At 43.8% G+C, this 21,594-nt stretch overlaps 1 protein-coding gene across 1 annotated transcript in view; it reads right to left on the minus strand.

The window, feature by feature from the left end:
* The window catches only part of LOC130533193 (CUB and sushi domain-containing protein 3-like), a 139,564-nt gene that overhangs the window by 31,917 nt on the left and 86,053 nt on the right, over positions 1 to 21,594 (minus strand). The window contains exons 40-56 of the mRNA XM_057046426.1: positions 21,087 to 21,203; positions 20,775 to 20,984; positions 19,852 to 20,040; positions 18,207 to 18,384; positions 15,902 to 16,047; positions 15,337 to 15,417; positions 14,489 to 14,602; positions 10,686 to 10,874; positions 10,445 to 10,591; positions 9,074 to 9,262; positions 7,442 to 7,627; positions 6,720 to 6,914; positions 5,782 to 5,955; positions 4,599 to 4,776; positions 3,909 to 4,081; positions 2,773 to 2,958; positions 1,901 to 2,074 (exon numbers count right to left, since the gene is read on the minus strand). Coding sequence (XP_056902406.1) covers positions 1,901 to 2,074; positions 2,773 to 2,958; positions 3,909 to 4,081; positions 4,599 to 4,776; positions 5,782 to 5,955; positions 6,720 to 6,914; positions 7,442 to 7,627; positions 9,074 to 9,262; positions 10,445 to 10,591; positions 10,686 to 10,874; positions 14,489 to 14,602; positions 15,337 to 15,417; positions 15,902 to 16,047; positions 18,207 to 18,384; positions 19,852 to 20,040; positions 20,775 to 20,984; positions 21,087 to 21,203 — 2,826 coding nt within the window. The remainder of the gene's footprint in view (positions 1 to 1,900; positions 2,075 to 2,772; positions 2,959 to 3,908; positions 4,082 to 4,598; positions 4,777 to 5,781; positions 5,956 to 6,719; positions 6,915 to 7,441; positions 7,628 to 9,073; positions 9,263 to 10,444; positions 10,592 to 10,685; positions 10,875 to 14,488; positions 14,603 to 15,336; positions 15,418 to 15,901; positions 16,048 to 18,206; positions 18,385 to 19,851; positions 20,041 to 20,774; positions 20,985 to 21,086; positions 21,204 to 21,594) is intronic.

Raw genomic sequence — 21,594 nt, forward strand, 5'->3', positions numbered from 1 at the left:
TAGGGCATCAACTCAGCCGCGCAACAGACGAGGACAGGAACGGCTTGGCAAGCAATTTGAAGCCCTCTCTCGCTAATTACCAAAAGAAGACTGATGAGAGCAAAGATAGATGCAGGGACGGACGCGTGGCTGACAGAAGTTGCTGACGCAGGACCCGGTTTCTGAGTTCACTGCTAATACGCTGTGTTTCAGCGCCTGCTGATGAACGCTCTCTGAGAATTCAAATGCATTTTAATATGCTGCAGCCCTGCTGATGAAGATGTCTGGGCACCATACATTAACTCCTTCAGAGAAAAAGCATTTAGGAGAAGCTGAGCGCGGGCGACGAAGCATGACACGGCGCTTTTTCGCCGAAAAAGATGAACCGTTGAAACGATGTTCGCTGTTTTTCAAGGCGAGGCGCGTGCGAACGCTGCGTTCTGTTTATCTTTGCTGAAAGTCGCCTCCAGCCATGTGCTGCTCTTCAACTCTTGCTCGGTAAGCAGCATCTGAGATGCAGCTGTAGGTTCCACAGCTGCATCAGGTCAGCACTCAGTTCACCAAGCTTCTGCTGATGAACAAATGGTTCCAAACCTGAGCACCGTCATCACACCTTACACGTCGGCAGTACAATACTCTTAAATACTTTCATTTATAATGGTGACATTTCTGCAGCTGGATGCAGTATGTTGTGGCTATGCAGAGAAAAAAATAAAAACAGGGCAGCAAGGGATTCAGAAAGTTCTTTTATGTTGCACTTAAAATGTGATTATTGTACCTAAAATTGAATTTCTTTTCTGCTCTGTTTATAATTCACACCAGCTGTAATTCTCACTCTTTTGGGCCTCAAATCCTCCTGCACCACATCGTCCAGTCTGTATTTATTTGTTGACGTGTTAAATACTCGCAGATTCCAGCTGGCTTTCTTCAAGTGAGAAGTTGGGGCTCATTAGGTTCCGGACAAGTTAAATTAAGTTCTCTGAAGCTTGCTTTGTATAAAATGTTTTCAAACCAGATTAAAGCTGAGCTTGTTAGCATTTGCTGCAAATAAACAGAGGCAAAACAGCCAGAGTTGCTAATAGGGCAAGAAGAGAGCCAAACAAAATGTTCAGAAAATGAAAATCATCACTTTCTAAACAGGCTTATTGGTGATAACAGCCGACTGCTGCGGAAATATTACTTTAAAAAACCTAATTAGTTCTAAAAACAGCAGGTGATCAATAAACGCGACAATGGACAAAGAAAAGCTTTTTTTTCTTTTTTTTTCTTAAAAATCAAACCTCTATTCACACCGTGGCAGCTCCTATATGCAACGCTCCAACAGAACCGAGCGACTTTTGATACTTTCATGCATCTTTGCTGGAGCCCAGACTGCTTCACAGCTCTCCGACCGTCTGAGTAAATAAAAAAAAACCTGAAGATGAGTGGATTTTCCACTTTCCTACAAGTGTGTGTACTAATGTTACTTCTGGGTCAGTGGGTTGAACAAACCAAGGGAACATCCACTTATACGGTCAGGAACACTTAGCTGTGATGGAGGAAGGAGCAGAAAAAAACAGCCAGCAAGAAGCTGAGGACGGTGGCTCCTAGTTTGTTTATTGTCAGATAAACCTGTTTGTTTAGTCCCCAAATGTCAAGGAAATATGCTCCCACCCACCCTGGACATGAAATCTCCGCTGAATGTTCAGATTCCACCCATCTGTAGGTGGAACAGATTGTGTCACAGGCGGTAACAGCCTATTTCTACATGTTGGTGGGCAGGTGTTAGCTTTGGCTCAGTTGTGGAGAAATAAAGACCAGATAGCTTTAAAAGTCAGTTTCTCATTTTGAAAGGAAACATGCTGCAATGTGAAATAAGCAAGGCATTTCTTCTACATGTGTCAGACAGCACACGTGCACGACCGCGTGGCTGGTCCTCTACCTGAGCAGTGTGGCAGCGGGCCACTCCAGTGACCGTTCAGCTGACAGCTGAGCGATGACTCTCCCATGAGCTGGCGGTCTCCGGAGCAGGAATAGCGGACCGTGGAGCCAAAGGTAAACTTCTCGCCACTCATCACCGCGTGCGGAGGCGTCCCCGGGCGACCACAGTCCACCTCTATATGATGGGCACAGGCAGCACGGACAGGACTTAAAATGGTTCTGCTGTTAAAGACAAACTCACAAAGTCCTTCCTCATTATTCTCGCGGCTTTAAAGCACATTAGCGTGCACGTTGACTCACCCAGCTTAGTCCCACAACACAAAGAATGTTTCTGTACTTTCATAAAAGCCAATTTCTTTACAGAATCAGCGATGCCAGGAGCAGCAGATAAAACAGCCGGGACAGAAGCCCCCGTGTATCTCTTTAATTACTTTAATGTTTGATAAAATAAATGCAGTCCATCAACTCTCTGCCCTGCAATGAAACGAAGATATTTACAAAAATGGATTGTTTATGTGGTGGAGAAAAGCTATGAAACTGTACAGCCACAGATAACCTTTAGACTTTATGTATGGCTAGAATAAATTAAGCTCTTTTTTTTTTTTTTTTTTTAAGGAAAACAATTTCTAATTAGCTACAGCATAATAATGCGCCGAGTCATCATTTTGATGCCAGTCTTGTAGAGAAAGTAAATTAGGGCACAATGTGGGAGACTAATTGCGAAACATCGCCACATTACTTACATACTTCCTTTCCCGGTGTTTTAATTAACCTTCGCATGAAAGTGCACATATGATATGAAAAGGTTGAAGCTTTAAGGAAACAATTTTGAACGATTATGACGTCCTGTAAAAAAAGAGGCGAGGACTGTACCGATGCACTCTGGCAGAGGTTTGTCCCAGTGGCCCAGCGGCAGGCAGGTGAGCACAGGTGAACCAAACAGGTAATATCCTGGGTTACAGTCGTAGAAGACCACGCTGCCAAACGTAAAGTTGCCGTGCTCAATCTTACTCTCCCGGATGGAATTGGCGGGGATTCCTGGGTCGGTGCAATTTACCACTAGAAGAAGGGAATAAAAAAAAACCCCACATTACACTACAATTAATTATTCAATTAGTTTAGCCTTAAATGGGAGGTGTGTGTGACAACTGGTGCTGACACCTCGTCCAATTAATTTGAGTCGCCTCGAGGTAATTTAGGAGACACATTTTCAGTTTCATTTTGGGTAAACGACACCTCCGCTAATGTCAGACCGACACGGTCACTTGTTAACCTAAATGTTTAAAGTAGTTTTCTCGCTATTTACACGCACCGTAGCCTTAAACTTTTGAGCCGTTTCAGCAATAATAAAAAATATGCAGAGTTTAGACGACACGTTCGAATATTGTGCAGTCAATCATCCCCGGCTCTGAAGCGTCTGTGGCTCGCGACAACCACAGCAGGAGAGGCGATTTTCAAACAGCGCCGCCACGAACGCAGCGAGCAAGTAACGACCTGCAAATCAGGCACACCAAAGGCACATCTGTTCTTCACCGTTATCCAGGAATCACTGAAAAATCCTACATTTACTCACTCGTTAAAATGAATTGTAATTGTAAAATGAGTGTGGAAAGACGGGCGCGCTGGTGAGATCACTACTCTGATCCTTTTTGTTCTTTTGAACCAACCCTCTCTCAAAAAATCAGATTCACATCTGACTGCCAGCAAAATTCACGTCAAAACAACAGCTACTTTGAAATCAACACAACCAGCTATGGTTGATTACAGGTAGCATAATTACATATTCAACACTATCAGAATTATACTGGGACAGTTGGAGCTTTGCGGCTGTGTGGGGTGGGGGTGGGGGTGGGGGTCCGGATATCACCGTCTACTGCTGCGTGCTGGAAGAAAACACTCAGAAACAAGTATCACCCAAATATCTGTGGCTTAACTTGGCCACACATGCGGTCAAGACGCATGCAACTTTCAGATAACTTCTCCGCTCTGGTGGGAGCGTTGGGCCAGACCTCTGCACGTGGGTGGCTGCTGGCTCCACTGGCGGTTGGCCTGGCACTGGGCCGTCGAAGGTCCTTCCATAGTGTAGCCTTTGTTGCAGGAGAAACGCACCACGTCGTTGTAGTTGAAGCCCTCGCCGACGGTGCGGCCGTAGATGGGACTGCCGGGATGGCCGCACGTGACGCTGCCCAGGAGAGCGGCGGCAAAGAGATGTGGCGAGGTAGAGTGGGCCGGGAAGAGATGGCAAGGAGCGAGGAAACAAATTCAATATGTGCGATCAATAGGGAACATGCAGTGACAGCCATCACAGGAATATCATTACCATATAATTAACCTCGGAGGACAAACCTCCGTGGAATTAAATATGAGGCCCAGATTGATTGTGAAAGGATACAGTGGAGATTACACAGCATCAATAGATGAATAGAAGATGGCGAATCACATTATGAAGTAATGTATGAATTATTGATTTGAGAAGTTCTTAAACTAAAGGAACAGGAAGCTTTGGGAATAGCCGGAAGACTGAAAATTGAATCAAATGAATTTGAATGCCGAAGATGCATTCGTTTATTGCTTCATGTTAGCCAAGTACCCAAATTACGCTTTTGATTCACAATATATCTGTAATTTAAAAAAAAAAAAACAGTGATAGTGAGGGACGACTGATGGGAACACTGATGGCGACCTCAGTAATCGTGGACTTACAGATGCACACTGGGAGCAACCCCGACCAGCTGTGGTCCTGCTGGCAGATCCGTACCGAGGAGCCAATAAGCCTGAATCCGGGGTTGCACTGGTAAACCACCGTGTCTCTGTAGCCAAAGTTCTCCCCGATCACTTGCCCGTTAACGATCTGCTCCGGGACCCCACAGTGACCAGCTGTGGGGCAGTAAGGAGAAATAAAAACACACACGTGTGGGAAGATTCATGGAAACGTGGCGTGAAAAGCACATTATGACGCAGTCATTGTTCCTGGCATTTACTCGACCTGCCGTCAGTTCTAAACGCGGTGACCAATGTTTGAATTATCGGTCACAAGAACTCATAGAAAACAGTGCAAAAATGTGGGTGTAGCGCTCCTACCGAGGAATAGCCACTGAACGAATGGGCGAGAATTTCACGCTAAAAGGAATTTGATTGTATTGTCAAGTTTAAATAACTTTGCATTTTAACAACTGTATAATGAGGAAACTGTTGAATTGACGGCTCTCGACTGATGAGAATGGCAAACAAAATTAGCCCATTCATGAATCAAACTGGATTTAAACAGCATTTTTCAGCCCATTATCTAATTTTTTCTTTTTTAAATTTACACTGGCTTCAGCACCGCGCGTGGAGATAATGCAGTTTTTCTCATCAGAGGCTCTTCAGAAACCTATGCACGATGCTCATGCATGTAATTGTATTACTTCTGACAGGAATAAATCCCTCTCCGATGGGAGGAATCTCCCAGAGGTTTCCTCCACCACTTAAATTCTGGGAAATAGCCATGAACCATGTTTCCAATTTCCCTAATTCACCCCTGCTCCCAGAAACCCGGCAGAGCGTTTGATTATCGCTGTCTGGCTGAAGGTCCTTGGTTGGGTTAACCCAAAACAGGACCACTGCGCAGCGCAGCTTGGAGTGCTGAGATAACGAGACTGATCAACAGATTAATATATCTGCAAGTGTGCGTCGGAATTCAAACTGAACAAACTCCCAAGCTTTGATAGTCAAAAGCCTTCATTTAGAGGCAGCTCATAAACCACTGAAAATGATGACTAATTCTGGCTTTTTCCATGAGTTTTAGACACGGTTTGATGCCCCAAGTTGTCCACGATTTACAGTCCAGTCGGAACAAGGACTGTCCTTCAGAAAATGAAGGAACCTTGAGTTCCTGCTTACCCAGGCAGCGCGCCTCGTCCCCGCTCCAAAGGCCAGACAGGAGGCACTCCCGGACCGCGGAGCCACTTAAAACATATCCAGGGTTGCAGCTGAAAATGGCCGACGCTCCAAATGTGTGCTGGGTCCCAATTTTCTTGCCATTTGGAGGTGTGGGAAGCTCTCCACAGGAAATAACTACGGTAAGATGTGGAGGAAGGAGATGAAAAACAGGACAGACAGAGAGCAGGAGAGAAAGAGAATGAGAAATGGAGAAAGGAGGCTGCCTTACATCTTTAAAGTCAATGCCAGAGCAGCCACTCACGCCTTCCGTTGTGACCTCAATGCAATAAGCCTGACCTGTAATATTTCAGGAGGACTCTAATGATGGCACCTGCCCCTGTGCAACAATCACGAGACGCCTTTCTCTTTTTATTCTATTGTACAGGTCACTTTTTCCGGGCCGCGCAGAAAAGCTTTTATTTACCAGTCCCACAGCAAACGGCATCTAACCGAGGCTGGGACCGGAAGGAGCCAGGACCGCTGGAGGAGGTGAGCTGCTGATGAAGTGAGCTGTGAATGTGTTATTCATTTTCAATATATGAATCTGGAGTCTCCCGGTGAAGTCAGCGATTTTTCATTTTGCTGTATTTCCTAACTAATGAAACACATTTACAGACTTTTCCACTGGTGGAGAGGAGCGCATGCACACACGCACGCACACACGCACACAACTGTGCAGGAAGAGAGTTTTGGCTATGAGATAGGTACGCCGGCAGTTTTCATCTTCATCTCCAGCCGAGTGGCAATAACAGCCAACTAAAGACCTCAGGAAGGTTGTTGGTGAGGTCAGGGAATATATACAATTGTTCGGTTTTAAGCACAATACATCGTTATTCCTTATCCCTCCCTTAGTCAAAGATTTTAGTGTTTACAGACAAAACTCAGGAGACGTTTCTCACTTCGACACCGGGGTCTGTCGTTCCTCCAGCTCCACGCCCCATGAGCCAGGCACTGAATGTGGGAGGGGCCAACACGATGGTACCCAGGATTGCAGGTGAAAATGATTTTGGTTCCATACTCGTAGTGGGAACCGTTGACGATTCTCCACTTGCCATGGTCCAGGGAGAAGGAGCTGAGACTGGGACACATGTTGACTGTGCCAACAACAAGAAAGGGCGGGAGAAGACAGAAGAGGAGGTTCAGTGGGGAATGGACATTGTTCATTTTGGATTATTCAAATTGACTGACTTCAATTTATTTTCTCATTCCATAAATATGGCACACTGCTAAATCTAGACTCATGAACATGTATAACAATGCGTCAGTAGAAAGAAGAAAAACAGTGGCGAGCAAACATTTTAATCATTAAAATGAATCCATCCATATAAAGCGTAAACAGCCAATTTCCTGCATTTATGGTGAAAATTGCTCTACTACAACAAAGATGTTTACAAATTGGGACACAATCTTCATTTCTCTGAATCGTGCAATCACACAAAGCAATCGTAGGAATTACAAACCAACTTTTGATGTGAAGAAGCTAATTTCACAGTTTTTGACACCAACTCTCCACATTTCCTGTAGTATGCAGCAGTGCTTTGTGTTCCTGAGGTAACCCCGTTTCTCTACACCCCTCCTCCTCTTTATCCTGCAGCCTCTCCACACCTCATCCGCTTCTTACCGATGCATCGAGGTATCTTGTTATGGTTGCTCCAGGTGCCGTCTGGCTGGCAGACTGTGGTCGTCAGCTCTTTGGAGGAGAGTCGGTAGCCGCTGCTGCAGAAGTAGGTCACCCGTGTGCCGACGGAGTAATCTGTAGCGAGCACACCTCCATTCACGGGCGCGCTGGGCGCACCGCATGACACGGCTGCAGGCGGGAAAGAGGACAATTGTACACGCATGTATTTGTGCCACATGCTAGCAGGCAGAGCAACACCTGACAAACACAGGGGTGGATTAGGGACGTTCGCCGCACAGATATAAATGGTTACAGCATCTTTGTGGGAGAAAGCCATTTATCGCGCCAATTACTAATACAGGTTTACACAGCAGCGATTTATTACTATTCCTTAAAAAGAAAACAGTAACCTGTTGGTGATTAATATCCAAAAGGAGAAAGTTGACATCCTGTAGAATTCAGATAACCGCCCTTATTCACGGCAGGGACTTTTGACTCAACACAACAAAGAGAGCCCGTATGAAATTAATTCTGCTAATTACCTCTGCTTTCACATTAACCGAGCAAGAGCGCCCCGGTGTTGTGCATGCTAGGTGGAACTGCCTTCTGGAGCACATTATGGGATGTTAGCATCATTAATGACAAGTGCATCTGTGCTTTTCTCTGTTTGACACTTTCATAAATCCATCAGCAAAAATTAGATATTTCTAAAATTTCCAAAAACAACATGTGCTAAAATGACATTTTTAAAAAATACTGCCATGGGGGTGCCTGCTGATTGCTCCCCGAGCTATTTGCTTCTAATTGGAATATTTACAAGTGAGTCTGAAATTCCACCATGTTAGAAGTCTTATTTCTAAAACTGAACAAATGAGGAAACATTCCCATCCAGGAGCTTTCGCATTGAAGGGAATGACTACATTTGCGGATCATTCATTAACGAGGGTTGCATAAGCGGTGCAACTAGAAAACAATATCAGGTCGGGGGTTTCAATTTCCTCAGTCTTTCACGCCGAAGCAGAGCGAAAAATACTGGACATCAAGGGTTTTATCTTGAGAATCAGGTGGGAGGGAGAGAAGAGCGTGTATCCATGCTGGATGGAGCACGGATGAAAACAAGCACATATCTTAAGATGCAGAGGCAACCGCATAGACTGAAACATCAAACAGCCCAAGTCTGTCTGTATCGCCCGAGGCATCAGCACTGGCCCTCACCACCTTACAATGCAGCTCTTTAACTAAGGAATGTGCTCTCATTCCCTCATTTATTCTCTCATCACAGTCTCATCTGTTGCTCTTTGCTGATTCTCTGCATTTCAGTATACCGTCTATGCCGTGGTATGAACGGGACGTGGAATGCATCTCAAAGACCGCCGTTACGTGGCGTCAGTAGACGACGCTGCATGGTAACACCAAGTTAGATGAGAGTGATTTTGCAAAGTGAAAACTGACAGAACGAAGACGGTAGGATTGATTTATTTTGGTCCACCTGATGGGCTACTGACTTTCAATGAGTCTGGCTTCAAATGAGGAAAAAGTCGTGGGCGCTAATGATTGGGCCCGCTAATTATCGGGCAGAGAGCCGGCCAAAAGAAAACAAAATTGGAATAAAAAAGATTTAAAAGGCTTCCTCACCCTGACATGCAGGAACGAGTGCATCCCAGGTGTAGTAGCCATAGGTGGTCTTCTTGCACACAGCTGTGCCTTTTCCGATTAGCTTGTATCCCCTGTCGCAAGCCCAGCGCACCATGCTGTTAAGATGACCCCCGGTCTGGCTCACAACAAAGCCGTGTTGTGGGGAGTCTGGGGTGCTGCAGTACATCGCTACAATAAATGGAGAGATTAAGGAGTGGGATCAAGGAGATGAGTGACAGGGCAAAGAAAAGGCAGAGAAAAGTAGGGAGAAAGATAAATGCGACGTCTTGAAAAGAATCTGCAAGAACAGGCAGGCACAAATGGTAAGAAAGGAAATTATTCAAAGCAGGGGGAGGGTGTTTCAACAGAACTCGAGAAAGGCTCAGGTGAACATTTTGTCACAGCGTGGATCCATTTGAAATGCGGGAGGATAATGAAGGAAAGTGCCTGAGGAAAGTCACGTCTATTTAGCACTCAGCCTGTGTAGCACGCAGCAAAGAGAGACCTCAAAATCATGCTTATGCTAGTCTTGAGAGTCCTATGGGTAGATGCATGCACAGTTTGCTTCAACACATGAAATACTGGCGCATCCCCCAGTTATTTCTTCCAAGCCTTCCACTTCTTCATCTTACAGCCCACTGAATACAAATAAGATAAATCTGATTTTGAGACTAGGAGCATGGCCTTGCCGACAGGACTGGAAATCTGGAGGAAAAGTTGCATGCATTACAAATGCTGTCAAACATTGTTTCAAATCAGCATGACTGGGAGAGAGGAGGGATTTACGACAAAAAGGCCGACTGCGGACGCTAAGTCGGTCTTCTGTTCAAATCAATCAAGTCAAAGCGGAGTCTTCTTTACAAAATTCATCACACTGGCTTGCTTTCACAGGAACATTCCCCTCTATTAAATATGACACAGACACAACATGAAAAATACATGTCTTTTGTGCTTTTTCATTATTATTGATGCATTTCAAATGGAATGAGATTACCTCTGCTGCTCTTGCTTAGCCACCCGCTTTATTAAAGAACCAATTAAGAATTTAAAACCTTTTTAAATTAAAGAGTGCAAAACAGCATGCCTTGCCTCCTCATTCTGCCGGTGAAAAACATATCCTGCTGTGAGCATGATCACTAAACCGAACCCGAAAAAAAATAAAAACCTAACAATAAAAATCATGGGGTCACACATCAGATGTTCTAGATGCTGCCGAGAATGTTGAGTGAATATTCACTCTTCTTTTGGTATTAACACAAAAATAAAGACAGCAAGCCTGTAAAACCCATGATTTTTACTTATTTTTGCTGTATAAATGCAGTAATAGAAGGAGAATATGATTAGAAATTGGATACATACTTTGATACTCACCCACGTATCTGATGTGGAAGCCTCGGCGGTTGGTGCCGTGGTCAGACGACCATCGCAGCAGCAGCTGGTGGCCCGTGGTGGTCAGATTGAACGGGGTCTCGATGTCGCCGCTGAGCGATGCCATGCTCTGGCTGTAAATGTTGGGCCCTGAGATGCACACACACAGTTTCCCAATGTGGAGAACAATTAGTAGAAGTAAATACAAGAAAATTTCTATTTTATTAAAATCCCAAGGACCCACCATCAAATATCTCCAGGATGTCAAACTCCTTTTCTGTCTGGAAGAGTTCAAAGAACAAAGTGATGTTGTAGCCCTTCTCCACATTGATCAGCCAGGAGCACATCTGCAGGTTCGGGTAGTTTTCTGGGAAGCCTGGACTCAGGATCACCCCGGTCGAATCGAAACGCACCTCGTGAGCTGGACATTGGACTGGAAAAGAAGAAAAAAGAAGGACAAAAGCTGACGTAAGGGAGACTCAAGCAGAGAACAAGAAGGGACAACAAAGAGGAGAAGGACTAGGGGGTGAAAAAAGATAAAAATATTCTCTCCTTTCTTCGTCCTGATGCACTGACAGTAGAAATTACATTTAAAAAAGGACTCGTCCTGAAATAATGACATTTCAGCCCGACTGATATTGCAACTAATAGCTGAGCTGGTGAATCTGCTGTCACCAGGTCTCCACCATATCAATCGATCAAACAATAAAAGTCTTAACGTGAAACAGTTTCTTCTGTATGGAAAAAAAAAAAAAACAGCCGTGTGTGTGTGTGTGTGTGTGTGTGTGTGTGTGTGTGTGTGTGTGTGTGTGTGTGTGCGTGCGTGTTTTCCTGACTTCATGTGCAACGGCTCACAGCATTCCCTTCATTTCCTGCAGGCTGGCATGTCTGAAATGATGACAGGCCTCGTTTCCATCTATTTCTTTTTCGGCTAGAAGCAAAAGTTTCTCTTCTGGGCCTCTTGAGAAGAAACATGACACGTGCAAAAGGTTAATGTGAACAACTGTTGGAGATAAAAAGGTCACGGGAAACAATCAGACATACTGTATGTCAAGGAAAATAAAATGCAGAAAGAGCTGTAACGCAGAGGGGAATGAATATTCCTTACACTTATTTGGGGTCCTGAAGACACTCATAATTGGGCTTTTAACTGCGCTGTTAGGTTTACAACTGGAATTCTCATTGACAATCAGATATGTCCGTCCAGAGTGTTGATATCCAGCCTGAAAGCATCTCCGCTTATTAAACTGGATTCAGATCTGGCCCTCACAGAGGGGTGGTGGTAAAAGACAGTTTCGCTGCAATTTTGGCAGGGTGTTAATTATACTTAAATGTCTACTTGATTCTGTGCAAAAATCACCATCACATTGATTATGGATTTAAAAAAAAAAAAAAAAACGGCTTCTTTGAGAAGCAATTAGCAGCAATTTAATTTCAAACTGTGATATGATTAGCCCTGATTGACACTGTGACGAATATGGAAAGAATCTTTCACTGAAGAAATGCTTTTGTGTTTTACATCTCTCACAGCTCAAGATCGCCGTTATCTCTTTCAGGCACATTCCTTTATTAAAGCAAAGGGTGTCGGAACACTCTGCTTTGAAAGTATTTCACCAGCGCTCAAATGCTTTGGGCTCAGAAGAGCTGTGTGAAGGCTAATTTTAGGGAGGTATTAAAAAACATAAAAACAGAATTCACCTTCGACATGCCCACCCGACAGACTGTTCACAACAAATAGGGGAATGATGTGCTGCCAAAACTAGGGTTCCCAGGAGCGGAGTGACCGCCGTCATTCCGAAATGGAAGAATTTTGGGACAAGCAGGACTCGTCTGAGCAATCTGAGGAAACGGTTCTGGCTCAGACAGGAAATCAACTCAAATACATAAAGTTCCTTTTGATATTATAGAGCTTGAAGTGCACAGTGCCTTCTCTCTACTGTTGCCGTTTGTTATAAATAAAAGTGAGCCATTGAAACTTTGAGCAGATAGTGTTGCCTGGCAACAAATCGGTCTATGCAGCAAGTACATTTTTAACCTATAACTACGCTTGACCTTGAAATTCAAGTGCAGGGATTAAAAACCAAATCAAGTAAAGGCTAAACCAGTTGCAGACACCACGTGCAAATATATTCAGAGATAATAATATATTGCAACTATCGACAAAGTTATGACAATATTCTCTTACTTTTACCATATCAAAAAGTTCATTTGCTAAAATCTAATTCCGGCGGGGGTCTGTAGCTAATTTCTTCAACAAATCCGTGGAAATATATGGATCGCCCTAAAAAGCCATTCATGTGTTAGATCCAACTTCATTGTGCGCCAGCTCAATTGTGTTTTTATCCTTGATCAAAGCAACAGAGTAACCTTCCTCACCGGCATTCCTAATGGGGAAATGTTTTTTTTTTTTTGTTTTTTTTTTTAAAACAGCAATATCTGGTGGCGAGGCCGCGCAAGGACGTTTCAGCATATCTCTTAAGCAGAAATCGACAATTAACAGAAGGGTTGACAGCAACAAAAGCAGAATCTGGGAGCTGCTGGAAAATTACTTTTCCTGCCCTATCGGCAAGCTGCCAACAGGAAGCGTCCTCTTTACATGCTTAGTGTTGCAGTCTCCTGGATGTGAATTGCGGGTCAGCTCGAATTAAGTTCAACTTTACATCTCCCAAGGAGAGCAATTAGTTTGCCGTTAGCGGTGGCACAAGGACATAACCTAGTCAAGACAGGAAGATGTAATGAATTCTTGACTACAATAATGAGGTGGGGCCTGCAAGTGTAAAACAACAGATTACAACAAATTACAAAAGCTCATATGGACATAACTTTAATTTGATGCTCCCAACTGGTTTTTGATTAATACACCCCTGCCTGTGATGACCATTCGCACAGAAATCCTAATGGAAAAAATTTACACCAGCTCAAAAAGAGTTTAAATACAGGCGACAAAAAAGCTATTTGGTCCATTTGTTTGCTCGGCATGGGATGTAAGTCTAAAAAAACACAGGCATATCTGGATTTGGCAGCTTCGGCTCAGTGTTTGAGCCCGAGCTCGCATCAACGACGGCTCTTGGCAGATTCTCTGTTGTCAGTAACACATGAGAAGGTGAGCTGGCAGGACTAATTCAACAAGAGAAATGCAAATAGTTAATGCTGGTAGTCTATCCTCACTGAGCAAATAACAGAAATAATCAGATACAGCACATTTAACAGTTCTCATTAGTACTGACCTGCTAATTTGACCATTTTCCACACAAACGAAGCGAAGAACTGGAGATAAATTCACTGGAATTGGATTGTTCCGTATTCCAGGCTGATCCAAAGCAACACACCATGAAACCTTAATCTCCTCTTTCATCTCTCTTTATATCACAGACAGAATTTGTGAAAGTCCGGTCATGAAAGCCGTTCCTGATGCTGATTACAACCAGAACTCTCTCATTAAATGTGTCCAAGCAGATTGTTTCAGTTGGTCGCGGACAGATGAACGGACATTTTTCCTGCTGAAAATAGTGAGTGTACGTAGTATATAAGTTTCAAAAATATCCTTCACATCACTGCATCTAAGATGCTTCATGGATGCAGGCACTGGCTTTGTCTGGTATCTGTCACGCTGTGATCTTGAATCCGACAGAACACCGTCTCACAGTTCTGGTAAGACAAAATTCTCATCAACTCGATACCTCTTGACAAAGGACTTCAGGGCAATTGCGTGGATCCCCGGGAGACAAAGCTTTGTCAGTATTCTGATGGCTACTACAGGTGGCCAAGGTGACAGCATTTGTTTTTGGTGGAACACAGAGTGGTTTTAATGTGCCTCATTTTTAACGATCCATCACGGGGAGGACATTTTGTATTAATCATTCAAGCAGCCATATTTTCAGAGATCAGGGACACGGAAATCTGTCAGTATGCCTGCTGTGGAGTATTAAAGGTGGACGCAGACCAAACAGAAGCAATGTACACACATTCCTCCCCCACAGCTCCAACAGTCCATAATTAAGCAACAACAAAGTCAAGACAACATACAGCGAACTCAGAGTAACTCACCTTGACAGACTGGTGGGGGTCCATCCATCTGCAGCCGCTCTCCTAGCCGACATGTCAGAATCTCGTTGCCCACCAAGGTGAAGCCCGGCAGACACGAGTACCGGATAATGTCCCCTGTGAGGTAACGCACACCCGCCATCACACAATCAAAGCCACGCAAACACAGAGCAGGGGTGGACATGAGAATCAGGGCCAATCACTCCCCCAACCACCCACCCGTCCGCAAACAACGCCCCGCAGCGTTAAGCCAGCAGAGGCATTCTCAGCACAACTGCCTGAATCATTAATCATCAACACGTTTTCTAATGAAGATTGACATCGCCGTCTGGCGAAAGAGGTGCAAACTGGCGAGCACAGCGACGCAGCGAGCAGGACAGCCACTGGCCATGTCCACATGGCTTCTGACGCTGAAGATGCAGACAGACTGTAAAGGCCAAACAGCCCAGCCCCCAAAAAACTATATCCTAGTGCCTGAGATGTGAAGGAATGAGAAAAACTGCATCCTATGCATTTACCCGATGAGGTAATTGTAAAAAGAAATAGTGAAGATTAAGAGGACTATTTTTTTATAGAGTAGTAATGTTTTCATTTATTCAAATAAAAGACAGTATGCTTTTAGACCTAAAAGTGACAGAGGAATTAAATAACATCTGCCTGATAAACAAGAGTAAGGACAATGTTTGACTGATAACCTTTAGACGATGATGACACTTAATTAAGGTTAAAAAAGACCTACTTTCATTCCATTTTTACATGCTGTCTGACTAAGTTATTTCATTTCTGATGCAGATTTATTTTATTAGACGCCGTCACTGGCTGGTAAACAAGTATAATGAAATAAGACAAACCTATTTCGAACTCGTCATCATCAGTTAGGATGGTGGCATTGGCGACCGGGGGTGGCGGTTGGCATGTTCTCAGCTGGTACGCTGTTAGAAAGACCACAGACGTTATGCTCTGCAGCAGTGTAGGTGTGCACGTAGGTGTGCACGTCATTCAGCATGCCGCTTACGTTTTAAAACCTGACTATAGGTCAAACTGCTGACTATTAACGTTAAGAATCATAGAAAAAGCACTGTTTTAAAGAGCTGAGACAAAAGAGACGGTGTCAACCAACTTCTTTTCAAAAGGAAAATTTCCAAAGAGCAGAATTAAAAGCAGGCATGAGAGGGCATTCATTAAACGTCATTGAAAAACAAGAACCAAAGAAAAGGAAGCTAAATGTGAACATCTAAATAATGGCTTCAGTAGAAAACAGTGTCAATTAGATGTTCCACTATTTAAATACTGAGAAATAATCCCTGGAGCCGTGCTACACTATAGATCTCCTTACACTGCCGTTCCAGCGATGTAAGGATCAAATAAACTTGTCTGGACAAGATTTTCCTTGGCACCACTCAAAGCGCCGTTTACCGTGATAATGAAGCACAAAGAAGCCGCTGGTGCTGAAGTCGCTGTGGAACTTGATGAGAACTTGATTGGCGGTGGTGGGCACGCCCTCCTGGACAGAGTTGCCGCTGAACTGGCCGATCTGCGGCGAAGCTTGGTCGGGCCCGTCCCTGAGGAGATAGAAGAGGGTGGGGGGTTGAAAAATGAGTTCTGAATCTGCACAAGTAATAACTTAGAAAGCAATGAGCCCTCCGAGCTGGTGTAACTTCCACAGACACGTCCACAGCCGAAGCCAAACTTGATGTACAGCTAAATGGCAGCCAGTAGAGGATGAGATCCAAATCAGTGACCTACCCCTCCTTTGGGAGTCAGGTTTCCAAGAATATCTCTTATTCACAAGACAGGTTAGTCTGATGCTAGAGTTACAGATTATAGATACAAACAACGAGTCTCATCCCGATCCAGTTCTTTTTCCTCCCGATCTGATACGGAACAAACACTGTCCTGCCGATACCGAGCCGTTCCGATACTTTTTGCCGATACGCAGTTGCATCGTTCACTTAATGAAATACCAAAGCAGCTACGGTTCACAGATGAATTCAGTGACAGAAACGCCCACATCCGAGCTGTTCCATCATACATTTTTAATCCAGAACCAGGCTTATAAAACTAATCAAGGCGCCATTAGGAGGTTGAAGGGATCTTAAACTCAGCATTTCTGGTCACTGGCAAGACCAAAACAAATCAAGCTTGTTTTTGCAATTAAAATAGTTTTACACTAGTTGAGACATTGCAACAGCCTTCTAGTGAGCTCTGAGCAGTGCTGCAGCTAAGCCTGTGTCATCAAGAAGCCCACGCTCTGTGGACAAGGAAGCAGGTCCAACACTAACGCTAAACAATAACCAGCAGCCGCATCAAAGTATTGGGTAGCTGCCATTTGTTAAGTTTAGTTTTTAAAGTAAGTTTCACAACAACTGAAATGAATAAGATGTGTGCACAAATTGAGTCATCAGGTATAAAGAGAAGGGTAAAATTGGTCCGCCTCTGGGAGCCTCGCCTGTAAAGCAACTTTAGATACTTGTGACTGGGGGGTAGAGCTTCGGGGAAAGAGACAAATTATTCTCGTGTATCCCAGCTGGCAAACAAAGTTAGCTGAAAGGAAAGGCTGGGAATAGAGAAGACAAAGTAGAGCTACCAAATTTGAGGATCTGAAACCTGTAAGAGGACTGAGATTTGTTAAAAGCACATGTAGTTAAATGATTTACTGGCCTAACCAAAAGCCTGCTTTAAATAAACTATGGGCAGCACAGCGCTGTCAAAACATAAAATACAAACGGTTTAAAAAATGAAAATCTTGAGTTAATGTGTTATTTGAAGAGGCTGTTAATTATGAAAGAGGAAAAACTTTTTTTTAGGATGAGGGAAAAAAATGGATTAATGGAAAACTTTTCCATTATTTTAAAAAAGTGTTTCATTACTGGCACTTTCAGGTCGCTCCAGGCCCATTTATCTGAATGATGCACTGCGCGCTAAATGTTTTTCTGTACGAGTGTGTACTTTTAATATCTTATATATTAAAAAAACGCATTATTGCAGTTTCATTTCATTGTGATTGGCAAAATGGGAGATGGCAGTCAGGCAGGGAAATGAAATGTTACTATCAGGGGACATATTGTTTATGTGCTATTTCATTTGAAAATTGTAGCGCCAGTAGCCCCCATAGAATAAATGGTAACCCAGGAAGCTGGAAGGCATTTCATCACCCATGAGGAAATCTACCTGACTGCCTGAGGCTTTCTCGACTAGAGAGGAACGTCATGAAGGCAGACGGAAGAGGGTGACAGGGCTGGGGAGATCGCTGCTGGCCTGATAACAAGCTGCTAATATAAATATTTCTGCAGCTGTGTGATTGCTCATTAGCAGATGCAGCTCAAGCGTACCAACAAATATCCCAGGTAACTCGGAGCCGATGCCTCCGTGCCTGCGAATTCAGTTTATGTAACATTAACCCAGATTTTCCGTTTGTTCCTAAAATTGGAACGAGACACACTCGGCTCCGCACAGACTGGAAGCCGCAGATACCTTCAGAAAGATTCCTCACGCTTTAGGGAGCCGAGCGCCGAACAGGGAAAAAAAAAAATTATATAACGCAACACACATCTTGGCACTATTTTTAAAATGCAATCTTAGTGGTAAAGCTTCAAATGAATTTTCTAAGTATCACATGGGGAATAGGGCGATTAAAAAATAAGACAGACAATCTAATCTGCCAATAAAATGATCTGTGCACGTTAAGGTAGGCTGAAATGTGCCAGAAAAAGCAACTTACCACACAGTGATGTAGTCATAGATTGGTTCTGTGTTGATTACAGAGAAGTTGATGTAGATTCCGTAACCGGGGGGAACTCTGACCGTCCACATGCAGTCCTGGAAGTGCGGATACTCAGCTGGGTGGCCAGGAGAGTAAATTGTGCCATTCATGGAGGTTATATTCCCACCGCAGAGAGCTGGAATGTGGGAGGAAAATCATGGGAGGGTTGATGGATGACATAAAAACATGCTTTGATTTAACACAACCCATAAAAGGTGTTTTTATGGCAATATCACCTTTAAGTGTTGTTAAAAACAAACGATATCAGAGCGCTGGTCACTGTTTGCTGCAAATTTAATGAAGCCGAGTATATCGCTCATGCTTTTATCTGGACGTAAAGCAGGACTCCAGGTGCAAAGGAATTTGGATTTAGTTCCTTAATTATTAATGGCTATCCTTAGGGTGCATTAAACTGATTAAAGGGTCATTGCATCTATCACTGCTATTAAAAGGTGTCTGTGTATTACATATTAAAGAGCTGTGGTTGCCAGAGGTGAGATCAAATCTTTGCAGATGGATCCTCTGACATCTCCCACTATGTGTATATGACCAAATTGAGTAAAATATATGATATTCTATAGACAAGGCTCTAGAAAACAGGTTAGAATAATAATTACTCTAATGGATTAAGGGATAACCTCATCGCCCACACTAAAAAATAGATAGCATTCAATCTTGGAGAGATACTTTTGCACATTTGCACACAGTTGTTTAACTTTGATGGTCAGATGTAAATTTTCGGGTGAGCTGAGAGGATTAGTCAAGACTTAAATTACTTTTCCGTGTTGTACATCGAAAAGTTGTTTGGAGTACAGAATAAGTTTATTTCTGCATTCTCTGGAGAGTTTCTTTTGTTTCTGCCAAGTTCAGAGTTGGAAAGAGTCTGATATTTACTGCTCTGACATTACTGCAGCAGCCAGCAGCACTGCGGAGACAATTAAAATTACCGAAAGCAACCTTGTGAGAACTAGAACCAATGCATCAGTGTGCAACAAGAAAGCCTAAATGTATTGTGAAGGCGCTGACATGCTGTAGGTACACACCTCTAAACAATAAGCCAGTTTTACAGGAAAAAAAACAGCCTTTTTTCTTTGCTCAGCAACTGATTCACTGCCTGTGATAAACACAGCAATGCAGTAACACCGCAAAGTCACGTCCATCTTATATAGATGACACGAATACATTTACTCTGACATGCTGTACTTACAGTTTGTACCCTTTTAAGAAAAGAGTGCCATAATTTATCGGAGCCACATGTAAAGAGTCTTCTTGAAATTTACAACAATGACGGGCATAATCAGCTTTGTAATAAAGACTTTCAAATGCCCCATATATCATTATAATAGGCTGTGTCAGTTTATGGTTCAGTAAAGTGGCGTTGCATTGGCAGTGAATTAGATGCTTTGAATAAGAACAATACATTAGAGTAAAGGGCATTTTCAGCACTTTGTGTAGAGGACAACAAATACTAGAAGACATTTCAAAAATAGATACAGTTAAATATTAAATCTAGATATGCGGATTAATAATGGAGAAGTGTGTCTCGGTTGTTCTTTAGCATTTTTGTGCACATGAACAACTCCACCGGGCACCAGATGATTACCTTCGCAGCGAGGTATGGGGTGATTCCAGTTTCTGCTGACTCCATGCAGGCAGGTGAGCGATGGCTCTCCGAGCAGAGTGTAACCTGTGAGGCACTCAAAGGAAATGGTCATTCCCACACTGTAGTCCTGACCAATCACAATACCGTTCCGGAAAGGTCGAGGGTCCGGGCACCGCTGCAGCTCATACGCTGGGAGAAAAATAAATACACAAAGTAGAGAAGATTTATAAAGCTGAAATATGCAGCAGGAATAAGTCCTCTAAGACCATATACAATTCAGTATCTGAGATTATCAAAGACCTCAAATTTGACTTGAGAGTTTCTCAGAGCACTTCCAAAAATATAAAATGCAATTTACATTTGCAGTTATGAGTGGTGCTAAAACACTTCAAAAGCTGCCTGAGTAAGGGCCCCTGGGGCAGGTCACCAAGAAACCAATAAATGCAAGGAGACACCAACTGAATAGGCCCAGCTTGTATAACTGATGGACGAGTTTAGATGACAGGCATGAGAGTAAAGAGACGACTTTATCCTTGAGAAAGGGAGGGGACAATAACTCTGGGGAGCCGAGGACATGACAGGTGGACATGACAGAGGTGAGATGGCGAAATAGCAAGTCAGGGTTGGGAGCTGGGAAAGCGAGCATAGCCTACTCTATAAAATATCCCTGGCTGAAGTGAAGAATTATTTTTAGAAGCTGCTGAAGTGTAGAGAAAACAATATAGTTTGGTTATTGTTACTACACTAATGTCTCATTGAAATGTGGCCTCACCTGAGTTATGAAATAATATGGTAGAGCCTCGAAATCGGCTTTTGTTTAGTCTAAAAACACAAAGAATCTACTTCTCATCTGTTGTGCCATGAGGAGTATGTGACTTTTCAGTGATTGTGGGGGGAAAACTGGATGGAGCCTTCCTCCTCACCCTGATAGACAATGTGGAAGCCGGGCTTGTTTTGGGAGTAGTCGCTATGGAAGAAGAGCGTGGTCTCATGGGTGGTGCTGAACAGAGAGCTTGGCACCACTGGGCCGCTGAACCGATCAATCACCGTTCCCGTTTCCAGGCTCCCACTCCGCACCTCCAAGTAGTCGTGGACGGGCTCTGTGGAGAAGTTCAGAAACTGCAGGTGGATCCCTGAAAAGAAGAGATATGTTTCTAGTTTCATTGCTGATAGTGTAATGACATAAGTAGAGGAACGGAGGGAGAGGAAGGAAAGCCAGATTGGGGAGAACCTACCAAAGCCAATTGGGAGTTGAACTCTCCAGCTGCAGTCCAGGCTGCTCTGATAATTCCCTGGAAACCCTGGGCTGAGAATGACGCCACTAAAGGCTGTCAAAGAGCCGCCGCACTGGGCTGAGGGAGATCAACCATGGAGGAGAAACATGTTAGTGCATGGCGGAACATCTCGCCGTGAAAAAACAAAAGAAACCACAATGACGGGTGGATATGCAGAGAGGGCGAAGAACATTGTGTCATTTGCGGTGTGTGGGTTTCACTACAAGCATAATTACAGTTGAGACTCCAGAATGAGCATGTATTGGTGCAGTTTGGGATTACATTCTTGGGCAAGGGGCAGTTTTTGTGGGTGAAAGGGAAAAGCGATGCGAGTGGGCTTTACGAGTTTAGGACGAGATGGAGACGGGCCCCGTTTGAGCACCTCTCTGCTTGACTGTGGCGATAATGCGCCGAACAGGCAATTGTGAAAAGATACACCACTCATGTTTATTCCCCGTTTGGTGGTGGT

The sequence above is a fragment of the Takifugu flavidus genome, chromosome 10 (genome assembly GCF_003711565.1).
Source record: "Takifugu flavidus isolate HTHZ2018 chromosome 10, ASM371156v2, whole genome shotgun sequence".
NCBI lineage: Eukaryota > Metazoa > Chordata > Actinopteri > Tetraodontiformes > Tetraodontidae > Takifugu > Takifugu flavidus.